Consider the following 17,528-nt stretch of genomic DNA (forward strand, 5'->3'; position numbering starts at 1 on the left):
TGCTGTGCTCTGTAGGCTACATAAATACCCCAGTGTTTCTGCATTTAATTCAGTGTAGGAGACACGTCTTAGAACGGGCTCTTAACAGAAGATGTGTTTGCTGATAATTCAGTTTAGTTACAGATTAACAGTGCTATATTGTCTGCTTACGTAATTGCTTAAGATTTCATTCCTCACATGTTTGCCGCCTCTTTCAGTATCTGTTATCTTGGAGTGCAGTGACATGGTACAGACTGCACCATTATCTAACCTAAAGCGTGCAATCTGAACTGTGAAATGTGGAAGATCCAACCCAGTCTCACTGGATGTATGTATGTAACTTTTTACAAGGTAGCAATTTCATAAGAATTTGTACAATGTTGAACTGTAGGAAAACTTATGGGGTTTTTTTAAAATATGAAGCTCCACCATTTACCCCAACCGTAAATATGTTTGACCCACATCATAAAAATATATATATGAAAATGCCACCTTGTAAATTCTGCATTATTTTTTATTTATTCATTTAATTATAAATTTTTACAATGTGAATCAAATGAAAACATACAATTAAAAAAAAAAATGGAACTATTGTAAAATATTTGTAAACTATTTTATAAAGTAAAAAATTCATATAAGCTTGTATGATGTGTATTGTATGGAAACGTTTTTCAAATTTTTAATTTTTTTAAAAGCATAGGTCGTTCCCTAAGTCCACCTCTAAACAGAACCAATCCGATCATATAAGAAAGCATAACTATTTTACAAGGTGAAAATTTTGAATTAATTTTGTACAATGTAAATCGAATATAAAAAAAAAAAAAAAAAATTAAGTTCCACCCGCAAATATAACCAACTTGGTCTCAGTGGAACTATTTTACAATGTGGCAATTGTGAATTTGTACAAAGATTTATGATTTTAAAAAAAAAATAATAATAAATAAAAAAGCAGGAAGGTTCACCCCTAACCCAACCCCCTAAATATAACCAACCAAATTTTATGATGTGAAAACGTGTTTAAAGGGATAGTTCAGCCAAAAATGAAATTTCATCATCATGTCATTCCAAACCCGTAAGGCCTTTGTTCATCTTCAGAACACAAATTAAGATATTTTTATGAAATCCAAGAGCTTCCTGATCCTGCATAGACAACAATGCAAATGAAACGCTCAAGCCCCAAAAAGGTAGCAAGGCATCATTAAAATAGTCCATGTGACATCACTGGTTCAACCGTAATTTTATAAAGCTACAAGAATACTGTGTTATGCACAAAGAAAACAAAAAATAACTTTATCAATTTCTTCTCTTCTGTGCCAGTTTTTGATGCGCATTCACAACAGTACCTCAACACGTCTGCATTCCTCTGCTTGTAAACGAGGCACAGCGCATCCAGGTTCTACGCCAGAACACTTGTCAAACATCTAAGACTAACACGGAAGAGAAAAATATGGTTAAATAAAGTCATTATTTTTGCTTTCTTCACACACAAAAAGTATTCTTGTAGCTTCACAAAATTACAGTTGAACCCCTGATGTCACATGGCCTGTTTTAACGATGTCCTTACTACCTTTCTGGGCCTTGAACGTGTCAGTTGTGTTGCTGTCTGTGCAGGGTCTTAATTTGTGTAATTAGTCACAGAATTTTCATTTTTGTGTGTACTATCATTTTAAACGAAACCAAAATGAAAAGAAGAACAGTAAGCAGGAAGGTCCACCCCTAAACATAAACACCATCTCATGGGAAAGTATAAATATTTTACCAGGTGCCAGTTTCAGCACTATGTATAATGTGAATAGTAGAAAACGTACAATTTTAAAAAAGGAAAAAATATCCTAACCATAAAACAAGAAAATAATACTAAATTCACATAAATAATATCCACCAATTCACTAAAGCGTAAAATACGTAAAATGAATTGCCTTGAGATTGTGTTGGAAGATCCCTGCTGGAGTTGTTCCATGGCCATAACCTTGTGTGTCCCTGATAAGAGAAAACCCTCCTGGAAAGTGCTGACCAAACAAACACATCACGTTCTTGTCATTTGTTACCATTGATTGCATGTTCAGTCTAGTACACTGACATCACTGTCTTTAACATTTGAAGAGGACTGATCTGAAAGTCCCACTATTCTCCTTCTCTGAAATAGCATGTGCTGCTGGCCATGTGTCAAAACAATTCAAAGTGCTACAGTGATGCCTATTGAGGGGAAGAGCATTGCGTTTTACTAGCATGTCTTGTTGAGGACAATGAGAGCCTCTAACAACCTCTAACAGTCTTATGTCAGCTACAAGTATAAGGATATTCAAACAGACCTATCACAGGACTGGCCCTTTAAGTGACAGTGGATGTTGTCCTGGAGAGAGGGGCAAGGAGAGTGTGTTTGCGCTGCGAGCAGACCTCTGTGAGACAGTCATACAGACCCCGAGGGCAGATCTGTGGCAGTCTGACCTGCTTTAGACGAAATATTTACTCATCTGACCAAGCAAAAGGTTTATTAGCCTTGTCAGTGGGGTGTCTTTCAAGGTCGTCAGGAGTCACGTGTCCACCCTGCTTAAGACAGCTGCTGCCTTGACACTCATATGCTTTCAGCTAATTTAGGACAGTTAAGAGAAGACCTCACCAACTGGAATAAGTAGCACATTTTATCTGAACTTCATGTCAGAGATCGATCCAGTGAGCGCAGGCTGTGGTAGTTTAAGCATCAGAAGATAAACAGACTCACTAGTTTGTTTAATTTGTCTACAAACAATGTCCACTTCAGTGTTATTTCAGTGCACCCCATATCAATGTATTGCTTTAATAGTATTCCGTGATGGAAATAATTAGAAAATTACTTTTTTGGAATAAAATGGCAGACTCCTTTGTCTTGCTAAGGCTAATTTCAACGCTATAATTTTGTATATTCAAAATGCACATTTAAATTATATTCTTCATACTTTTTTTGCTGAAAATCACAGCTTGATTAGTAACGCTGCACAGTAACATTATTCGCAAGTATATTATATATATGTAGTAGTACTATGTGCAATTTTGATGTCATCATTTTAATTTCACAGATTTTTTTACAGTAGACACACGCTATGTGTGTGTAGTTTCAAAAAGTAATACTACACCATGCCTCTGTTCCAATGACATTTAAAAGCTTATTTATATAAAGGGCCATAATGTTTGAGAAATACTGACCACTTGTGGTGTAATATAGAACACACAACCCGTACCACAATAAATCAAAGTCACATTTATTTAAACAAAATCATTTAAATTCAGTCAACACTTTCACATTTTAGAAAAAAACAATGATGAGAGAGCAGAGATTGACGAAATCATGGTTTGAAATAGATTTTTGTATGACAAATACAAAAAACCAACCACTGTGGAACAGCAACAAGCAAACCATTCTATTCAAACGCTTCAATAAGATCTCTTTCTGCAGTATTTTATAACCAGCTATGCATCCTATTATTCTCTGACTTTGTCTCTTACACTGATCTGTAGGCACTCTTCGCATTCTTTATTTTAGTACAAACACTCTTTAAAACCATCTTCTATGAGACAGACCTTTAGTCCTTGGGGATTTAATAATCATGTTTTGAAAGTGCAGTAAATTCCCCAGTGATCACTGGTGTAGCGGCCACAGTCCAGTTTCTCCATTCCCACCAAGACCATGTGGTCAGGAGTGACTCTTGGGCCAGTTTTAGCAGACCTCAGGAAGATGCGGTCGAAGCGACATCTGCTGATGTAAGGCACAGTCTTATTGCTGTTTGCTTTGGTGTCCCAGGTGTATCGGCAGTGTTCCTGTTTGCCCAGCTGTTCCCAAACATCACACACACCTGGAGGCAAACCTCCCACCTTTACCACCTACACGGACAGAAACATCAGAAATGCTGCAATCATTCCACTAGTAGTGACTTTCACTGCGCTCTCATTCCTTCATCATATTTGGAGTTATTGTAATTGTTAGCACAGTATTTCCTAACCTTTTTCTATTATTAAGAGGCCCATCAGTCAAACTCAACTTTGACACTTTGTTATATTTTTTTTTTATTTACCTCAGAGTCTCTGAGATTGGTGTCCCCGGCAAAAATGACAGTAGCGTCTTCTGGTGCTTCCGTCATCTTTTGAAATACGAGCCGCAGCTGTTTCATTCTCTCCTCTGATTGGTTCTTACAGCTTTCTAAATGTGATGTCATCAAGTATAGCTTCTGACCCGAGAAAGTCACCAATAAGACACAACGGAGTCAAAAAAATTAATGTGTGTATAAATAATGAGAAGCAAATGAATTATGAGAGACACATAACCTAGAAAAGTAAATATTAATGTATACATACACTAACATTTAAAAGTTTGCAGTCTGAAAGTTTTTTTTTTTTAATTTAAATTAATACTTTTTTTCTGCAAGGATGCATTAAAAGTGAAAGTACAGACATTTATAATTTTACAAGCAATTTCTATTTCAAATAAATGCTGCTCTTTTGAGTTTTCTATGTTCAAAGTGTTCAGCACTTGAGCAGCAAATCAGCACATTAGAAGATTTCTGAAGGATCATGTGACTCTGACTGCAGTAATGATGCTGAAAATTCTAATTTGCATCGCAGGAATAAATGACGTCTTAAAACTTATCAAATAGAAAAAAGTTTCTTTAAATTGTCATGGCATTTCACAACATTACTGTTTTCACTGTATTTTTATCAAATAAATACAGAATTGGTACACGGTAATACAGTAATACATTGAAAAATCCAAACTTTTGAATGGTAGTGTATTTCTGATTCTACAGAAATAGAAATAGACCTGTGCCACTCGTTATACCCCAGTACAATCTTTGGATAATGCTTACAAATCACAAACTCACCTGAGCAACTAATAGATTTCTCAACATCTGTGTTGTAGGATAACAGATGATCTCACTTTCCAGAAGTTTGACTCTTGATTTCTTCAACATTATTCCCGTGAAGTATCCATCATCGCTTCCTTTAATAACAGAGAACTTCATGAATGAGTAAATAACTTATAAACAGTGTCACTGTCTGAGCACAGAGGTCCTTCTCTTACCTTCAACAAACAGATAGCTGACAGCACGTTTCTTAAGATACTGAATATAAGATGGAATGAGCTCTTGAAGAAAAACCACATCTGGTGTATATCTACAAAAGAACAACGGATAATATGAAACGAGGAGTTACGAGTGAAACAAAACAACTTTACCGTCAAATGAAACATGAAACAGAGGACCCCGCGGGTCTCTAAATAACTCACAGAACTAGATACGAACACAAGCCCCTGGCACGCTCTGCAAGACTCAGTGTGTCCAAACCGTCCACATTCCAGCTGATCAAGGAGAGCTTGCTGTCCTCCGCGTTAGATTCGGTTACAACACCTTCAGCCTGACTTCCTTGAGGGTTCACACTGCTGGAGCAGGTGGGTTCCTCCGCTGTCAGGTCAATGCTGCACAACAAACAATGTGAAATATTATTTGGGATATATATATATATATAGATAGGGTATAGTGTATGTAGAGCAAATGCCGTTTTCAGTTTCTAATAAACAGAGGAGAACACATTACCAATCCATCTTGTCCGCCTTAAATTTCTTCTTTGTTCCTGAAGCATCAGCAGGGTCTGAGGAATGCACCTCCTTTCTCTTATTCCCAGAAACAGCTTTAGTCTCCTCTGCATCTTCAACATCAAAGACTGAATCCATATGAGCCTCGAAGAACGAGTTCAGTGCTCTCTGGCAGGGACACAGAAATAAAAAAGCTTTTTAAAAGAACATCAGTGGTTGACGAGAACTAAACATTTTTAATGGAAACTTGGTGCAGTAATAGTGCCATAAGTTACCTCCATGTCCCATTCATTTTCTGCTAGATAACACTGCGCCACAGCGCTGTCCGATCCAGAGATAGAGGCAAACTGATCGCAAAGACTCGTCCTGGTTTCCTCTAGAGCAGACATTTGTTGATCGGTGTGATTACCCGACATAACAGTGTTGCACATGTAAACAGTTCGCTATAACGGCGGGACATGAACGCGTACAGCTACAAAAACATTCCGGCCGGAACCCGCTAAAATACAGAGACAATATTTATATTAACCTATGCTTGTGGACGCTGTACCTAATTTATTTACACTATTCTATACATAACGACCTCAAAGTATTTTTACCCTAATTCTCACATTAAACGTTGCAACCAGAGAGTTCCGATCTTATTACTCAACAGAGGCTTACGCTTTTCGGAAGCATTTAAATGTAGTACTGAAAGAGTCGGTTCTTTCGAACAGTTCGTTTCAAAACTGAAATGATTCAGCAATTCTTTCAACATTACGTAATTATGATCTGATCTATTTAAATTCTGTATTATATAGATCAGTGTGTCCCTGGCAAGCCAGTGCTCTGCACGAATAATATAACGTAAGAAGTCAAATAATATGTAAACACGTGTGTGCCAGTTCAGTTTCACCCATGCGACAGCGAATAAAATACAAATACATTTATAACTTAAAATAGTTCATATTAGAATTAAACAGTTTAAGTTTAGCCTTACGTTTAAATGATTCAGTTGTGTTATTGAATGAATCGTTCAGGTATGTTTTGTTCATTAGATTCATTGAAAAGACACGACTCAAATGAATCATGAATGATCTATTATTTCATAATAAAAGTCCTCATAACCTTATGGTCAGTCTTAGCTTCTGTTAGTATTCATAGATTGACTTCTTAGATTTAGTTGACCTAATTAGAAGAAAACAATGCAGTTTTTCATTAGTTATTTGCCCTTCTCATCGTTGTGGTCTAGGGGCTTTGCCTAGGAACATAATAAAACTCTTATTTTGTACAACATTTGGGCCATCCTGACACTGTATACAGGACTACTGCATGGGGAAGACCGGGGCAGTCACTCAGCAGTGTTGTCACTGTTAAATAAAACTAATTGTTTTCACAATATGAATGAATGAATAGAAGTTTTGAAAAAAAAAAAAAAAAAAAAAAAAAAAAAAAAAGTTGCAATTGCCTACTAAGATTATTAGATACTATTAACTAATAACATCAACTAGAATTAAAACTGACAAAATACAGATAAATTAAAGCTATATTGGAATATTAAAAACGTCTAATAAAAATTACAAAAGCACATGGCAAAATTACTCAAACAAACTAAAATTTGATTGAAATATAAAAATGAAAGATGCTAAATGTAAATAACTACTATAATAGTTAGATAAATGCAGTGGTTTGTATGTTGACTTCAAAAACCTAGCTCAAAACATGCTGTTCTGTTACATTATAAACTCCAGCATAAAAATCTTTGCACTGTGTTCGGATATGTTCAGCAGTGTTTATTTCAACAGAATTATTCAAACAATGGGTACATCAAAATAAAGACAAAGACCCACCTTCGACGTTCACTTAGAATTTCAAAAGAGGGAAAAAAGAAAAAAAAAAAAAAGGGTAATTTTTATGCCTTAAGAACGGACAAAGATGGCTTACAGATACCAAGTCCCAAGCACTGCAATATTAAGTACTCTCAGAACAGGGTGGTCTATAAAAGAAAATCAAATCCTTAATGATCCATTTCAAGTTTCACTATGAAATTTCTCATTAGGTACATAAGCTTGAACATCAGTCTCCCATCACAAACCCACCACCAATGATCACATCCGGTATCAGTAGCTCGTATGTATATATAGTGCAGGAGTTGCTCAACTGGTGACAATAACCATCCCAACTATCCCAAGAAAAAAAAAAAAAAAAAAACAGCATCAGAATTCCTCCAAAAGACAGTTTGTCAACCATTTTAGATACACATCACACACCGCACCTCCATCTCATCAGGCAACCCTCCTCCAGAAATGATAACACAAACAAGGTTTGTCATATTATAGGCAAGGAATGACACTCAAATTAAAATGTCCAGCAAAAACTAAGGCAGTAACTGAATGAGAAGCAATGCCTACACCAAACGAGTTAACAAGCGTTGTTCACCTTGTAATAGAAGCCTTTTGAGGAAGACTACCCAGGCTCTCCGTCACTGATCGTCATTACTCATGAAATCCCTACTCAATATAACAGACATGTTAACTATCCCTCATCACAGTGATGTTAAAGCCAGTCCAACACACGAGGACCATATGTGAGAGACCTCTATCATTGGTTTCCTTTTTTTTGTTTTGGTAACGTAAAGAGTTCCTTCGGTGACTGGTATTGTTGACGGTGCAGCTCCAAGAGAACAACCACTCAAAATCAATGTTCATGCAGGTTCAAATAAAAACTGATCACAGAGAGGGGAGATGGGATGAACCAAAGCAAGATTGGTTGAGGGAGGGATTTAAAACAAAAAAAAAAGGAGCTAAATTAAATCTCACGATGAAAATGAGTGGTTAACAAAAAGGAGAGTTCCAAGCACAAGTTCATATCTATTCAACTGAGGGATGTGTAGATAAGGTCAACTTGCTTCGAGGCCTCGAGGGGTGTCTTCCGTGCGTTTCTCCTAGTCAGGCATGTATGGACGGAGGTGGTCCTCGATGTCTCCACCCCCCCAACAGGTGAGCTGGTCCTGTGGCAGGTAGAGACAGAGGCTGCACAACTTGAAAACTGTGAGCTTGGTTTTTGGAGTCTGTTGACGAACGAGGAGACAAAAGAACATTAGTCTACTCTTAAATACTATATGATGCAGTAAATATCTGGTATTGCAAGGTGTTAAGTTATTAGGAATTCAATAACAATATTCTGGTCAATGCTAATAAGCCGATAAATTATTTCAAAATGTTACTGCCAAGAACCAAAAATAACTAATATTAAAAAAAAAAAAAGTATACAGTAAACATTAGGTTATCATAAGTTTTGCAATTATTATTGATTCATTGATATTAAAATTCTGGCCAATTAAGGTTACAAAGAAATTATTTCTGTTACTGTCAATTACAATTACATATATATATTTAGTTATACAGTAAATATTAGGTTATTATAGGGTGTATTATTAGTTGGGACACACTAAATAAAATTCTGGTTACTACTGATATCCAAAAAATTATGTTGTTATTGTCAATAACCAATTAAAATGGTCACTGTACAAATTATATTAAATTTATTTTCATTGCAGTCCCAGCATCTATGGCTATTTTAATGGCAAGATCAATGTATTTAATAATAAAAAAAACAAAAAAAAAACAGTAGACATGAAAAGCAATAACTGCCAACCAAACATGTCAATATAAACATTTTACATTTCAATATCAGATAAATTTAAGATTATACCTGGTGAAACACAAGTAACACATTCTTTTCTCTATTAATAAACACTTAAATCTACAATCAATCATTTTTAAAGTAAATTTAAGCATCACAATACTAGAATATAAAGCTTTATAGTACGGAGATTTGCTCAAGGTTACACTTACTGTTATTCAAGTTAATCTTCAAAAAAAAAAAAAACTCATTTGATTCAGCGTTAGATAAATGTAAAATATTGATACAAAAAGAAGTTGATAATCCTCATGACATTCTTAAATATTATCCATGGACCTTCATATTTCATGTTTTATCGAACCAACCTGTAAGTGCTGTCTGTCCACAAAGAGAAAGACAGACTGATTGGGGTTGTTCATAACCATCCCAGCCTTGTCCTTCCGACCAACAGCATGCAAAAACTGCTTTTCATAGTCTCCATGATGAAACTCGAACTTGGCCTGGAAACGTTCAAAAGAAAATGCAACTATATTAAATTTGTGAATGATTTCTATGCATCATTCATGCACACTGTGCATGTTGAATACTTGGTGTTAAGGGTTTGAACAAGCCCATAACCTCAAATACGAGGAACAATAAGCACCACAATTTTTTTTGGCTAGAAATTAAATATACATACCTGAACAGGCCTGAATGGTTCATGTTCAGCTCCTTTCCATCTGGAGAACAGGAGACAGACAATCTTCTCAATATCATTGCGGGGCCAAAGGATAAAGTCCATCTCCTGGGTACAACCGATCACATCCTGTACAGATTTAGAAACATCAGTGAGACACACAAAAACCCACTGACCTCGAACGACATGATGACACATGGGTTTTTAAGACAGACCATTACGGTTACAACACAGCTGACAGCAGCTTAATCTTCAGCTGACAATGTCGAAAGAGACCCGCTTTGTGTGCCAACACTTACTCTACGCATCGACTGGTACCGAGGCGCGTGTAACTGCACCACATCTTTCTGGAGAAGCTCTAATGAACTCTCGAAGGAGTAGCTCGAATCCTTCACGCCTTTGAGGATATTTTCCTCATAGTTGTTGGTCATCACAGGTACCACCTCAGCTACCTCGAAGAGTGCAGACTTCTTTTTCTGTAAACATGGGATAAAGGCATAAGAGAATCCTGGACAAACAGTCGATCATTTCTCAGCTTCATACAGAATCGTTCAACGTACCTTTTCCTTAAATACAAAGGCAATGTAGATCTTGAAGTCGAACTGATCGGCCAGAGACTCTCGTTTCTTCCGTAGCTGGGCACGGAGTCGGTTTCTTGTTTGATTCCGGCGAGAATTTGGGTCTCCCATTGTTACGGACAATACGGTTTTTATTTCCTTGACAGTGATGTGGCTTACAAACCCCTTTTAAAAACTAAATAAGCTACAACCAAGCACTACCTGCAGTTCATACCAATCTGAATTAACGAACAAAGTTAGCGAAACCAAATCAAGTCATTTTTAATCAACGTGGGTAGTGCACTTGGGCCAAGTCTAAGTTTTGATGTGTTACACCATTTTTAAAACAAACAATCAAGCCAAGGCTAAGTGTAAACTAAAAGTAACCACTCTATAACTCGACCTGATCAATTAGGATTTATTTTTATATGAGAAACTGTGTTGTATCACTGAATAAAGGACAGAAAACACAAATGCCTGCTACACTGAAAGCCCATTCCGACAGTTTTTGGGACAGATCCCTGTCTTTAGATAAATAAATCTGGTTTAAAGTTATCTAAAAAGCTGACCAAGCGATTTGACTTTGAAAAGCCTCTTCCAGGATTGACTCTTGCTCGTATCCATGTCTTTGAATATACGGTCTCATGAAAGCAGATCTGAATGACAGGTGAGAAAGACAACCATGGCAGAGAAATGCAGGTGCCATGAGATCTTGGCACTGAGTAAGAACACAGAGTTTGCTGGACATCTTGGGATTTAAGGGCATAAAACTGGCCCACGAGCTCTCCTGCCACGGTTGAGTTTCATTGTGAGGCTTTTGTTTTGTGGCTGGCTAGCAAACTACTGCTAACTAAGCTGAATACACAGACTTATAACCTGGTTGAAGGGAGCTACATCTCTTTTTTAACCAGTATGAGATCTAGGAGAGCATCCAAAGCTAGTACTCATCAATAAACCGACTGTTACATTTTGTTTTTTGCCTGTTTTCTGTTTGTTACCGCGATGCTAGCAGAGAGCGCGTGACTGGCTAACGTTATTATCGTAACTGGCTAACGTTAACTATTGTTTCTCGTCATTTTTTTTTTATTCTCGAGTTGACTTCCAAGCCCGTTGCAATCCGAGCAAGTACTGCAAAACAATCCTAACACGTATTAATACACCGAGCTCAGTGCAAATGAATCCTCGGCGGAGGTTTTAGCTCGAAGGTCTCCCGTTTGTTTTCGAGCTTTTCCACAGTCGTCACACACCCGTGTATGCCATGTCAAGATAAACTGACAAACCGACCGAAGTCCTCCGTTCTCTCAGGTAACAGACGGCGGCATCTGCATCGCGGTGGACCCATAATGATGGAAGGAAAGGGTGAAATGTCTTTCGAGCGATTCTTTCGACTGTTTCGGCCCTTTTATCTACGTTTGTCTGGAAAATAACAAGCGCTGCTCGCTGAACAAACAACTCAAAATGGCCGCTGCGCACATGTGACGGAGGAGGAGCGCGCGCTGCTGTCAGCTGGGTTTATGAAGGCCAGCGCTGGGACCGTTTTTATACAGTCAGCACATATTGCGAAAAATATACTTATTGTGTAAAACTCCCATTTTTGTCTGTTACAAAACAGCAATTACTTATTTGTTACAAGCTACACCACTACCCGAGTAAATACAGTTAGGTGGGGTCGGTTGTAACGTGGATTAAATTATTAAAAGGTACTTAAAACTGTCAAAACTTGTATGATAGACAAATTGAGTGTAGATACGGACATAATCAACTTCTCAATCAATTTAGTAAAATTTAACTGTATTAAACAGTTAACATTATATAACACATAATACTAATATACATAATTTACACATCATTTAATTGTGCGTAATACTCACCTCAAACACAGACAATATTTTGTGAAGTGGATAAAAATTCTAACATTCTTATATAAAATTAAATATCCCTTGAATTAATAAAAATAATAATAATAATAATAATAATAATAATAAAATTCCCTTGGTTTGCGGTTTGTTTTTGTCAGCCTCGCTATCCGCGCGAATCCGGAGTCACGTGACGGTACAAAGGCAGTACTTAAGCCAGTGGCGCGCTCTTCACACACAAGCTGTTGTGCTGTAGCGGGCTGTAAAGAGCGGTGTGTTTGGCGTGCGAGTTTTGTAAGTATCATCTTTGTCTTGCTGGGTTTATGTTGGGTTTTGTTTTGTTTAGTTGAGTTGAGTTGTTTGAGACTTTTTGTTGATTTTAAAGAAATGGCCATGTGTGTTTAAATGTACGAGTTTGGCTCGATTCGTGGTCTGGACACAAACAGAGGCCTAACGTTACACCGCTTTTGATCTGTGTTCGTGACTTCTAAAATGTATATCTGAAAACTGTAGTGTTAGCAGTGTTTAAGGAGGTGTTTAATTTGGAATCTACTGTATGAAGTTTCAGCTGCTGTGTAACGTGCTGTAACTTCATTTTTAAAATGTCTTTCTAATCTATTAGTTTGTCTCTTTATTTTTAAGCTAATGGTCATGTCAGCTACATAAGGCTGTTTTAACCTTTGCCTCGCTGAAAATCATTAGCATAATTCTGTGTTTCCAAGAAGAGTTGTAAAACCTGTGCTGAATCTAAAATTGGGTCATCTCTCATCAAGGGAATCTTAAAATAAAAAAAATCTATTTATTACAAGTGTAGGGGAATGAAAATAAGTATTTCCAAGTCAAAGTGACTGGAACCTAATGTGACAGTTCATCTAATGAAACTCACTGAAGTTCCTGAACTCTTTTCTAGGTGAAAACATGAGCTCCATCAGAAGACCCAAGCATGTGGAGAATCCCTCTGAAAACATCAAGGTATGTGAGAAAGTCTTGTCCTTGTCTCCGTAGGTGCAATTAATTCAATTACTACTCAAAACACGGATGACTGCTGAACCAGTGTCCTGTTGGGTGATTAAATTAATGGTGTTTTGAAAGAATCTGGCAACACTCCCATAAACTGATTAATGTCCCATTTAAAGTTATTCATTAGTGATTTTTATAGTGACCATGTAATGACCCCCAGATATTTTTCATTTGTTTGGATTACTTAAATTGTCTGCTGGAGTATTGCCAAAAAGGGAAAGAATGATGTCAACACATTGCAACATGTTTTTAACTTGATAGAATTCCCCATTTAAGACAAACTCAACTCCGACCTTGGTCTGTTTTTAAATTAATCATTGCCCATGTGTTGAAATCCAGTAACTGTGCATCCGTCTGCCACCGTATTGTTTAAGTGAAAACATTAACCAACTCCAAACTTGCAGTTGGTCATAAGGAGACTTCTGTGGTGCGTTCTCACGGTAATTACAGGTCAAAGAATGTTGCAGTAAGATGATAATGCAAGCGGTCCAATCGCTGCCCGTGGGAAATGGAGGTGTTTACAGCATGCAGCTGATGTGTGGCCTGCCCCTTTCCCACGCTTGTTAGAACTGTTGATATGCTGAGTTACTCGGATACATTGCTTGTTCCATCTCGTATTGACATCTTAACGGGTGTAAGAGGAGAAGAATGACTGTTGAGGCAGGTGAATGGAGCCTTTTACTGTGTGCTTAACTTTCGTTCTCACCGAAATGAGCCTCTATTCTCAAAATATTTTGATACTTGATGACCCTGAGATTGCCTTCCTTTCTCTTCTCAGAAGTTCCTTGTAGTACCAACCTCTGGATCAGGGAGGAGGACGCTGCAGGTCCTTCAGCCGTCTGCTGTAAATAAGAACCTTGGTCGTATCATTGAGGTATGTGGTGGTTGTCATTTTGGTCGTTACAAAGCGTAAACTCTTTAGTTGAAGGGATGGTGTTAAGGACGGTCTCACTCGATTTAGAATGGCAAAGCAGTTCCGAAGAGAAAGATGTGGAGCGCTGAGCAGGCGAAGGGCTCAAAGAGGGTCAAAGCAGAGGTGGCTGTAAAATCCACAAGTCCAGAGGATGAAAACCAGCCTGAGGGGGTCACTCAAGAGGCCTATGAGCTCATGATCAAAGGTAAATAATGCCCTGTCTGGTTTGGAGCAGTTCATTGAATGTTAATGCAGAAGCAGTACCTGTTAATACTGTCATAGTTAATGTTTGCAATGTAAAGGTGATGGACTGTTCTGGTAACCTGGTGTTGGCTGTTTTGTTTCCCTTCAGAAACTCCAGGGTCCTCCTACTGGAAGGAGGTAGCAGAAGAGCGGCGGAAAGCCCTGTTCAGTGTTCTCCAAGAGAATGAAAAGGTAGGCTAATCAATGGGTAACTTACTATGCTTAGCCATTTTTCTCTACTTCTCTCTATAGAACTGATGAATAAGTTGTTCTATAGTAAAGGGTGTTTTGTGGCTTTCATTTGTTTTGTTTTTTTTTTTTTTTTTTTTTTTTTTTCTCAGCTTGGAAGCTTCTTTCTATAATTATGATTCTTAATGTCTTAAACACTCTGCTCGTTTGATTTAGAAATTCTTAACTTTTCCAAATTAGCTGCACAAAGACATTGAAGCCAAAGATGAACAGATTGCTCAGCTGAAGAGTGAAAATGAGGAGTTACAGGAGCTGGCACAGCATGTACAACACATGGCTGACATGATTGAAGTAAGTGCTCTGTGTAGAGCTTTTAATCCACTTGAAGCCTGACATCGCTGTTTCTAGGTCCAAATGCTTTATAAGATGCGTAAAGAAAACCAACCGCTAATCTACACCATAGTGCTGTAGTACTACTGAACAATCATGATTCTTATCTTCATCTCCATACCGAATTTTAGGCTACGTTTATATGAACGTACTATGAATGCAGTTAAAATGAGGAAAATTGTGCCATCTGTAATGGAAATGCAGCTATTCTTATCATTCACACCGGTCTCCGGAAACCACTTAACATGTTGTATTATGCATGCCAGGCCAGTAGTTGGTGACAACTTTGCAAAGAAACCCCAAGCATCTGCACACATACCTAGAAGTAATGTGCATGTTTTCACAATTTTCAGAAGTTCATGGTTTTTGTAGTTTACATAGACCATTGCAGTATTGTTGGCTGTTGATTAAAAGCTACTATGGCTGACAAGATGGGATTTTTGCTTTGACCGGGAAACTGTATTTGCGTCATGAGCATAGTGGCGATAGTGCATGTAACTACCAATAGGGTGTGACTTCAATGTCCAGAGTTCTGTCTCTAAGTAATATACGTTTCTTATTTCTCTCAGAGATTAACCGGTAAGAGTCCAGACAGTCTAGAGGAGCTGCGTGAAATAGCGTTTGATGCTGAAGATGACGAGGAGGAAGATGAGGATCAGGAAGAACAACATGGAGATGAGAGTGAAGCTGATGAGAGCCAGGACGGTGAACTTGGCACAGAACAGTCACCTGACCATAAGGATGACTCCACAACAGAAGAAAGCTGAAATCATGCCGCCTGAAAAATACTGAACTGAAAAGAACCATTACGGACATGTTAGTTTGATTTTATTTGAATGTTTCTTTGCCTTTGAGAACAGATATGCACCTTTTGTTTTAATACTTTTACCCTTGCTGTAAATGAGCTTCTATTTTCAGTACCTGTAGTTAATGTGCATGTTCACTGCCAGTGTACATATGTAAAATTGAATGCATACAATGGAAATAAACTCATATTTTGTACACTTGCTTTTTAATCCTTTACCTAACATGTGACCACTCTTAGTGTAAGTGCAGCCCTTCAGCTCATCTTCCTCATGCAAAGCGTCTTTCATCGAGCTCTGCTGGAATCCTAAAGCCCTGATAAGCTCCTGAGCGTAGTTTAATGGCCATTTCTCCCAGTCCAGACTCGCCAGTTTCTCCAGAATGGACTGCAGGGACTCAGAGTCCTTGAGGTGGCAGATGATCGGGATGTTGTGGCAACAGAGGATGTTGAGCAGGTAGCAGCTCCAGCGCTGTGACGTAAAGGAGAGTTTGCTGGTTGGAGATATGAACTCCAGCAGGGTGTCAGGGAGCCCAAGAGCTTGTGCCTTGTTTTGGTTGGCGACGTGAAGGTAGCAGAGTGCACTGAGGCCTTCAAGAAGCTGAATGATGTGCGGATCTGTAAGCTCAGGTGTTTTCAGGAGCTCCACCATGCTTGCCATGTAGTTGTCTGCTGCTTGAGCTGCATGCTCATAACCTCCTAAAAGAGTTTAAATAATTAGTAGGGTCTGTTACTGCAGAATTCCTTGATGTGTTTAACTTGACATAAGGACAGTTTTTGCCCTCTTGTATCAGTGATAATGGTTTTAAGCTAGTATGCATAGGCCATTTACTTAAACCTAATAATTTTTGGTATAAAAGAAAAATAGATAATTTTGACCAATACAGTGTGTGTGTGTATGTATGTATACCCGTGCTACTTATGACTGGTTTTGTGGTCCAGGGTCACAAATGTAGTAACGTTACACACCACAGTCGTAGGTAACCACCACTAGACAGTAACGTTACTCGATACGCAGCTAACGTTAATCACTTGCTTTGTTTTGAAAGCATTGTTTTCCAACGATTCACTGACTACCTCATTAAGACCACCTGCCGGCGGTTTGTTCTATATTTCAAAATATCACTTCATTTCACGATAAAAAGGCGTCCGCCTGTAATATAAACACTTTTTTTTTTTTCTTCATCACCTGTGTAACTTAATATCCCAACGTCCCGAGCTGCGTCTGCTCTCACCGCTGCGGGTAGCAGCGTGTTCCGGATCAGTCGACCAGACCTGAGGATCTTGTTTTTGTGGCTTCTGTCTGGTTCTTCCAGACCAGAGGAAAAATAAGGCTTGATGTAATTGTCGTACAGTGAGGAGAGGAGCCGAGGCATGCGTCTGTCTGTCTCGAAACACTCTTCAAAAAGCTTTTTTTCAAAACAGAACGTTGTTTTCATTTCATGCAGCTCGTCATCGTGACATCATCCATTTAGTACGTTTTCATAAAATGCCTTTTACACTAACAAAAACACTTTTTTAATGTCCATTTGCTTCGGAAGAATGTTAAATGTTAATGCTCGGTTAATTTAATGAACTGAACATTTTGTTGTTTATTTGGATCCCCATTAGCCACTACCAAGGTACATTACATTACATTACATTAATCCATAACAATAAAAACCAATACAGTAAAACACACAAACCCAAAATTCATTCAAAACATCAAAATCAGCA

The 17,528-nt window shown here is 37.9% G+C and overlaps 4 protein-coding genes across 5 annotated transcripts; 1 reads left to right on the plus strand and 3 right to left on the minus strand.

Annotated features, from left to right (window-relative positions):
* Positions 1–3,201: 3,201 nt before the first annotated feature.
* Positions 3,202–6,172, minus strand: LOC109110912 (tyrosyl-DNA phosphodiesterase 2-like). The gene is made up of 7 exons (XM_019123863.2): positions 5,818–6,172; positions 5,544–5,710; positions 5,237–5,425; positions 5,033–5,124; positions 4,833–4,951; positions 4,029–4,199; positions 3,202–3,837 (listed from the first exon to the last, which is right to left on the minus strand). Exons 1-7 carry the CDS (start codon positions 5,971–5,973, stop codon positions 3,562–3,564), a joined length of 1,170 nt encoding a protein of 389 aa, XP_018979408.2. The 5' UTR covers positions 5,974–6,172; the 3' UTR covers positions 3,202–3,561.
* A 1,977-nt stretch (positions 6,173–8,149) lies between these two features.
* LOC109110917 (uncharacterized protein C6orf62 homolog) lies at positions 8,150–11,900 on the minus strand. The gene is made up of 5 exons (XM_042744846.1): positions 10,403–11,900; positions 10,142–10,318; positions 9,846–9,971; positions 9,532–9,666; positions 8,150–8,591 (listed from the first exon to the last, which is right to left on the minus strand). Exons 1-5 carry the CDS (start codon positions 10,529–10,531, stop codon positions 8,466–8,468), a joined length of 693 nt encoding a protein of 230 aa, XP_042600780.1. The 5' UTR covers positions 10,532–11,900; the 3' UTR covers positions 8,150–8,465.
* A 558-nt stretch (positions 11,901–12,458) lies between these two features.
* LOC109110918 (geminin-like) lies at positions 12,459–16,012 on the plus strand. 2 transcript variants are annotated; one of them, XM_042744845.1, is made up of 8 exons: positions 12,483–12,549; positions 12,978–13,028; positions 13,166–13,227; positions 14,054–14,149; positions 14,237–14,393; positions 14,541–14,623; positions 14,861–14,971; positions 15,580–16,012. In XM_042744845.1, the coding sequence occupies exons 3-8, from the start codon at positions 13,174–13,176 to the stop codon at positions 15,775–15,777; spliced, it is 699 nt and encodes a 232-aa protein (XP_042600779.1). In that variant the 5' UTR covers positions 12,483–12,549; positions 12,978–13,028; positions 13,166–13,173; the 3' UTR covers positions 15,778–16,012. The 2 variants fall into 2 exon arrangements, with proteins under 2 accessions (XP_042600778.1, XP_042600779.1); XM_042744844.1 differs by lacking the exon at positions 12,978–13,028 and having other exon boundaries at positions 12,459–12,549.
* On the minus strand, positions 15,712–17,276 carry armh2 (armadillo like helical domain containing 2). The gene is made up of 2 exons (XM_019124128.2): positions 17,002–17,276; positions 15,712–16,511 (listed from the first exon to the last, which is right to left on the minus strand). Exons 1-2 carry the CDS (start codon positions 17,249–17,251, stop codon positions 15,925–15,927), a joined length of 837 nt encoding a protein of 278 aa, XP_018979673.2. The 5' UTR covers positions 17,252–17,276; the 3' UTR covers positions 15,712–15,924.
* Between the last annotated feature and the right edge of the window lie 252 nt (positions 17,277–17,528).

Source organism: Cyprinus carpio, chromosome B19 (assembly GCF_018340385.1).
Source record: "Cyprinus carpio isolate SPL01 chromosome B19, ASM1834038v1, whole genome shotgun sequence".
Taxonomy (NCBI): domain Eukaryota; kingdom Metazoa; phylum Chordata; class Actinopteri; order Cypriniformes; family Cyprinidae; genus Cyprinus; species Cyprinus carpio.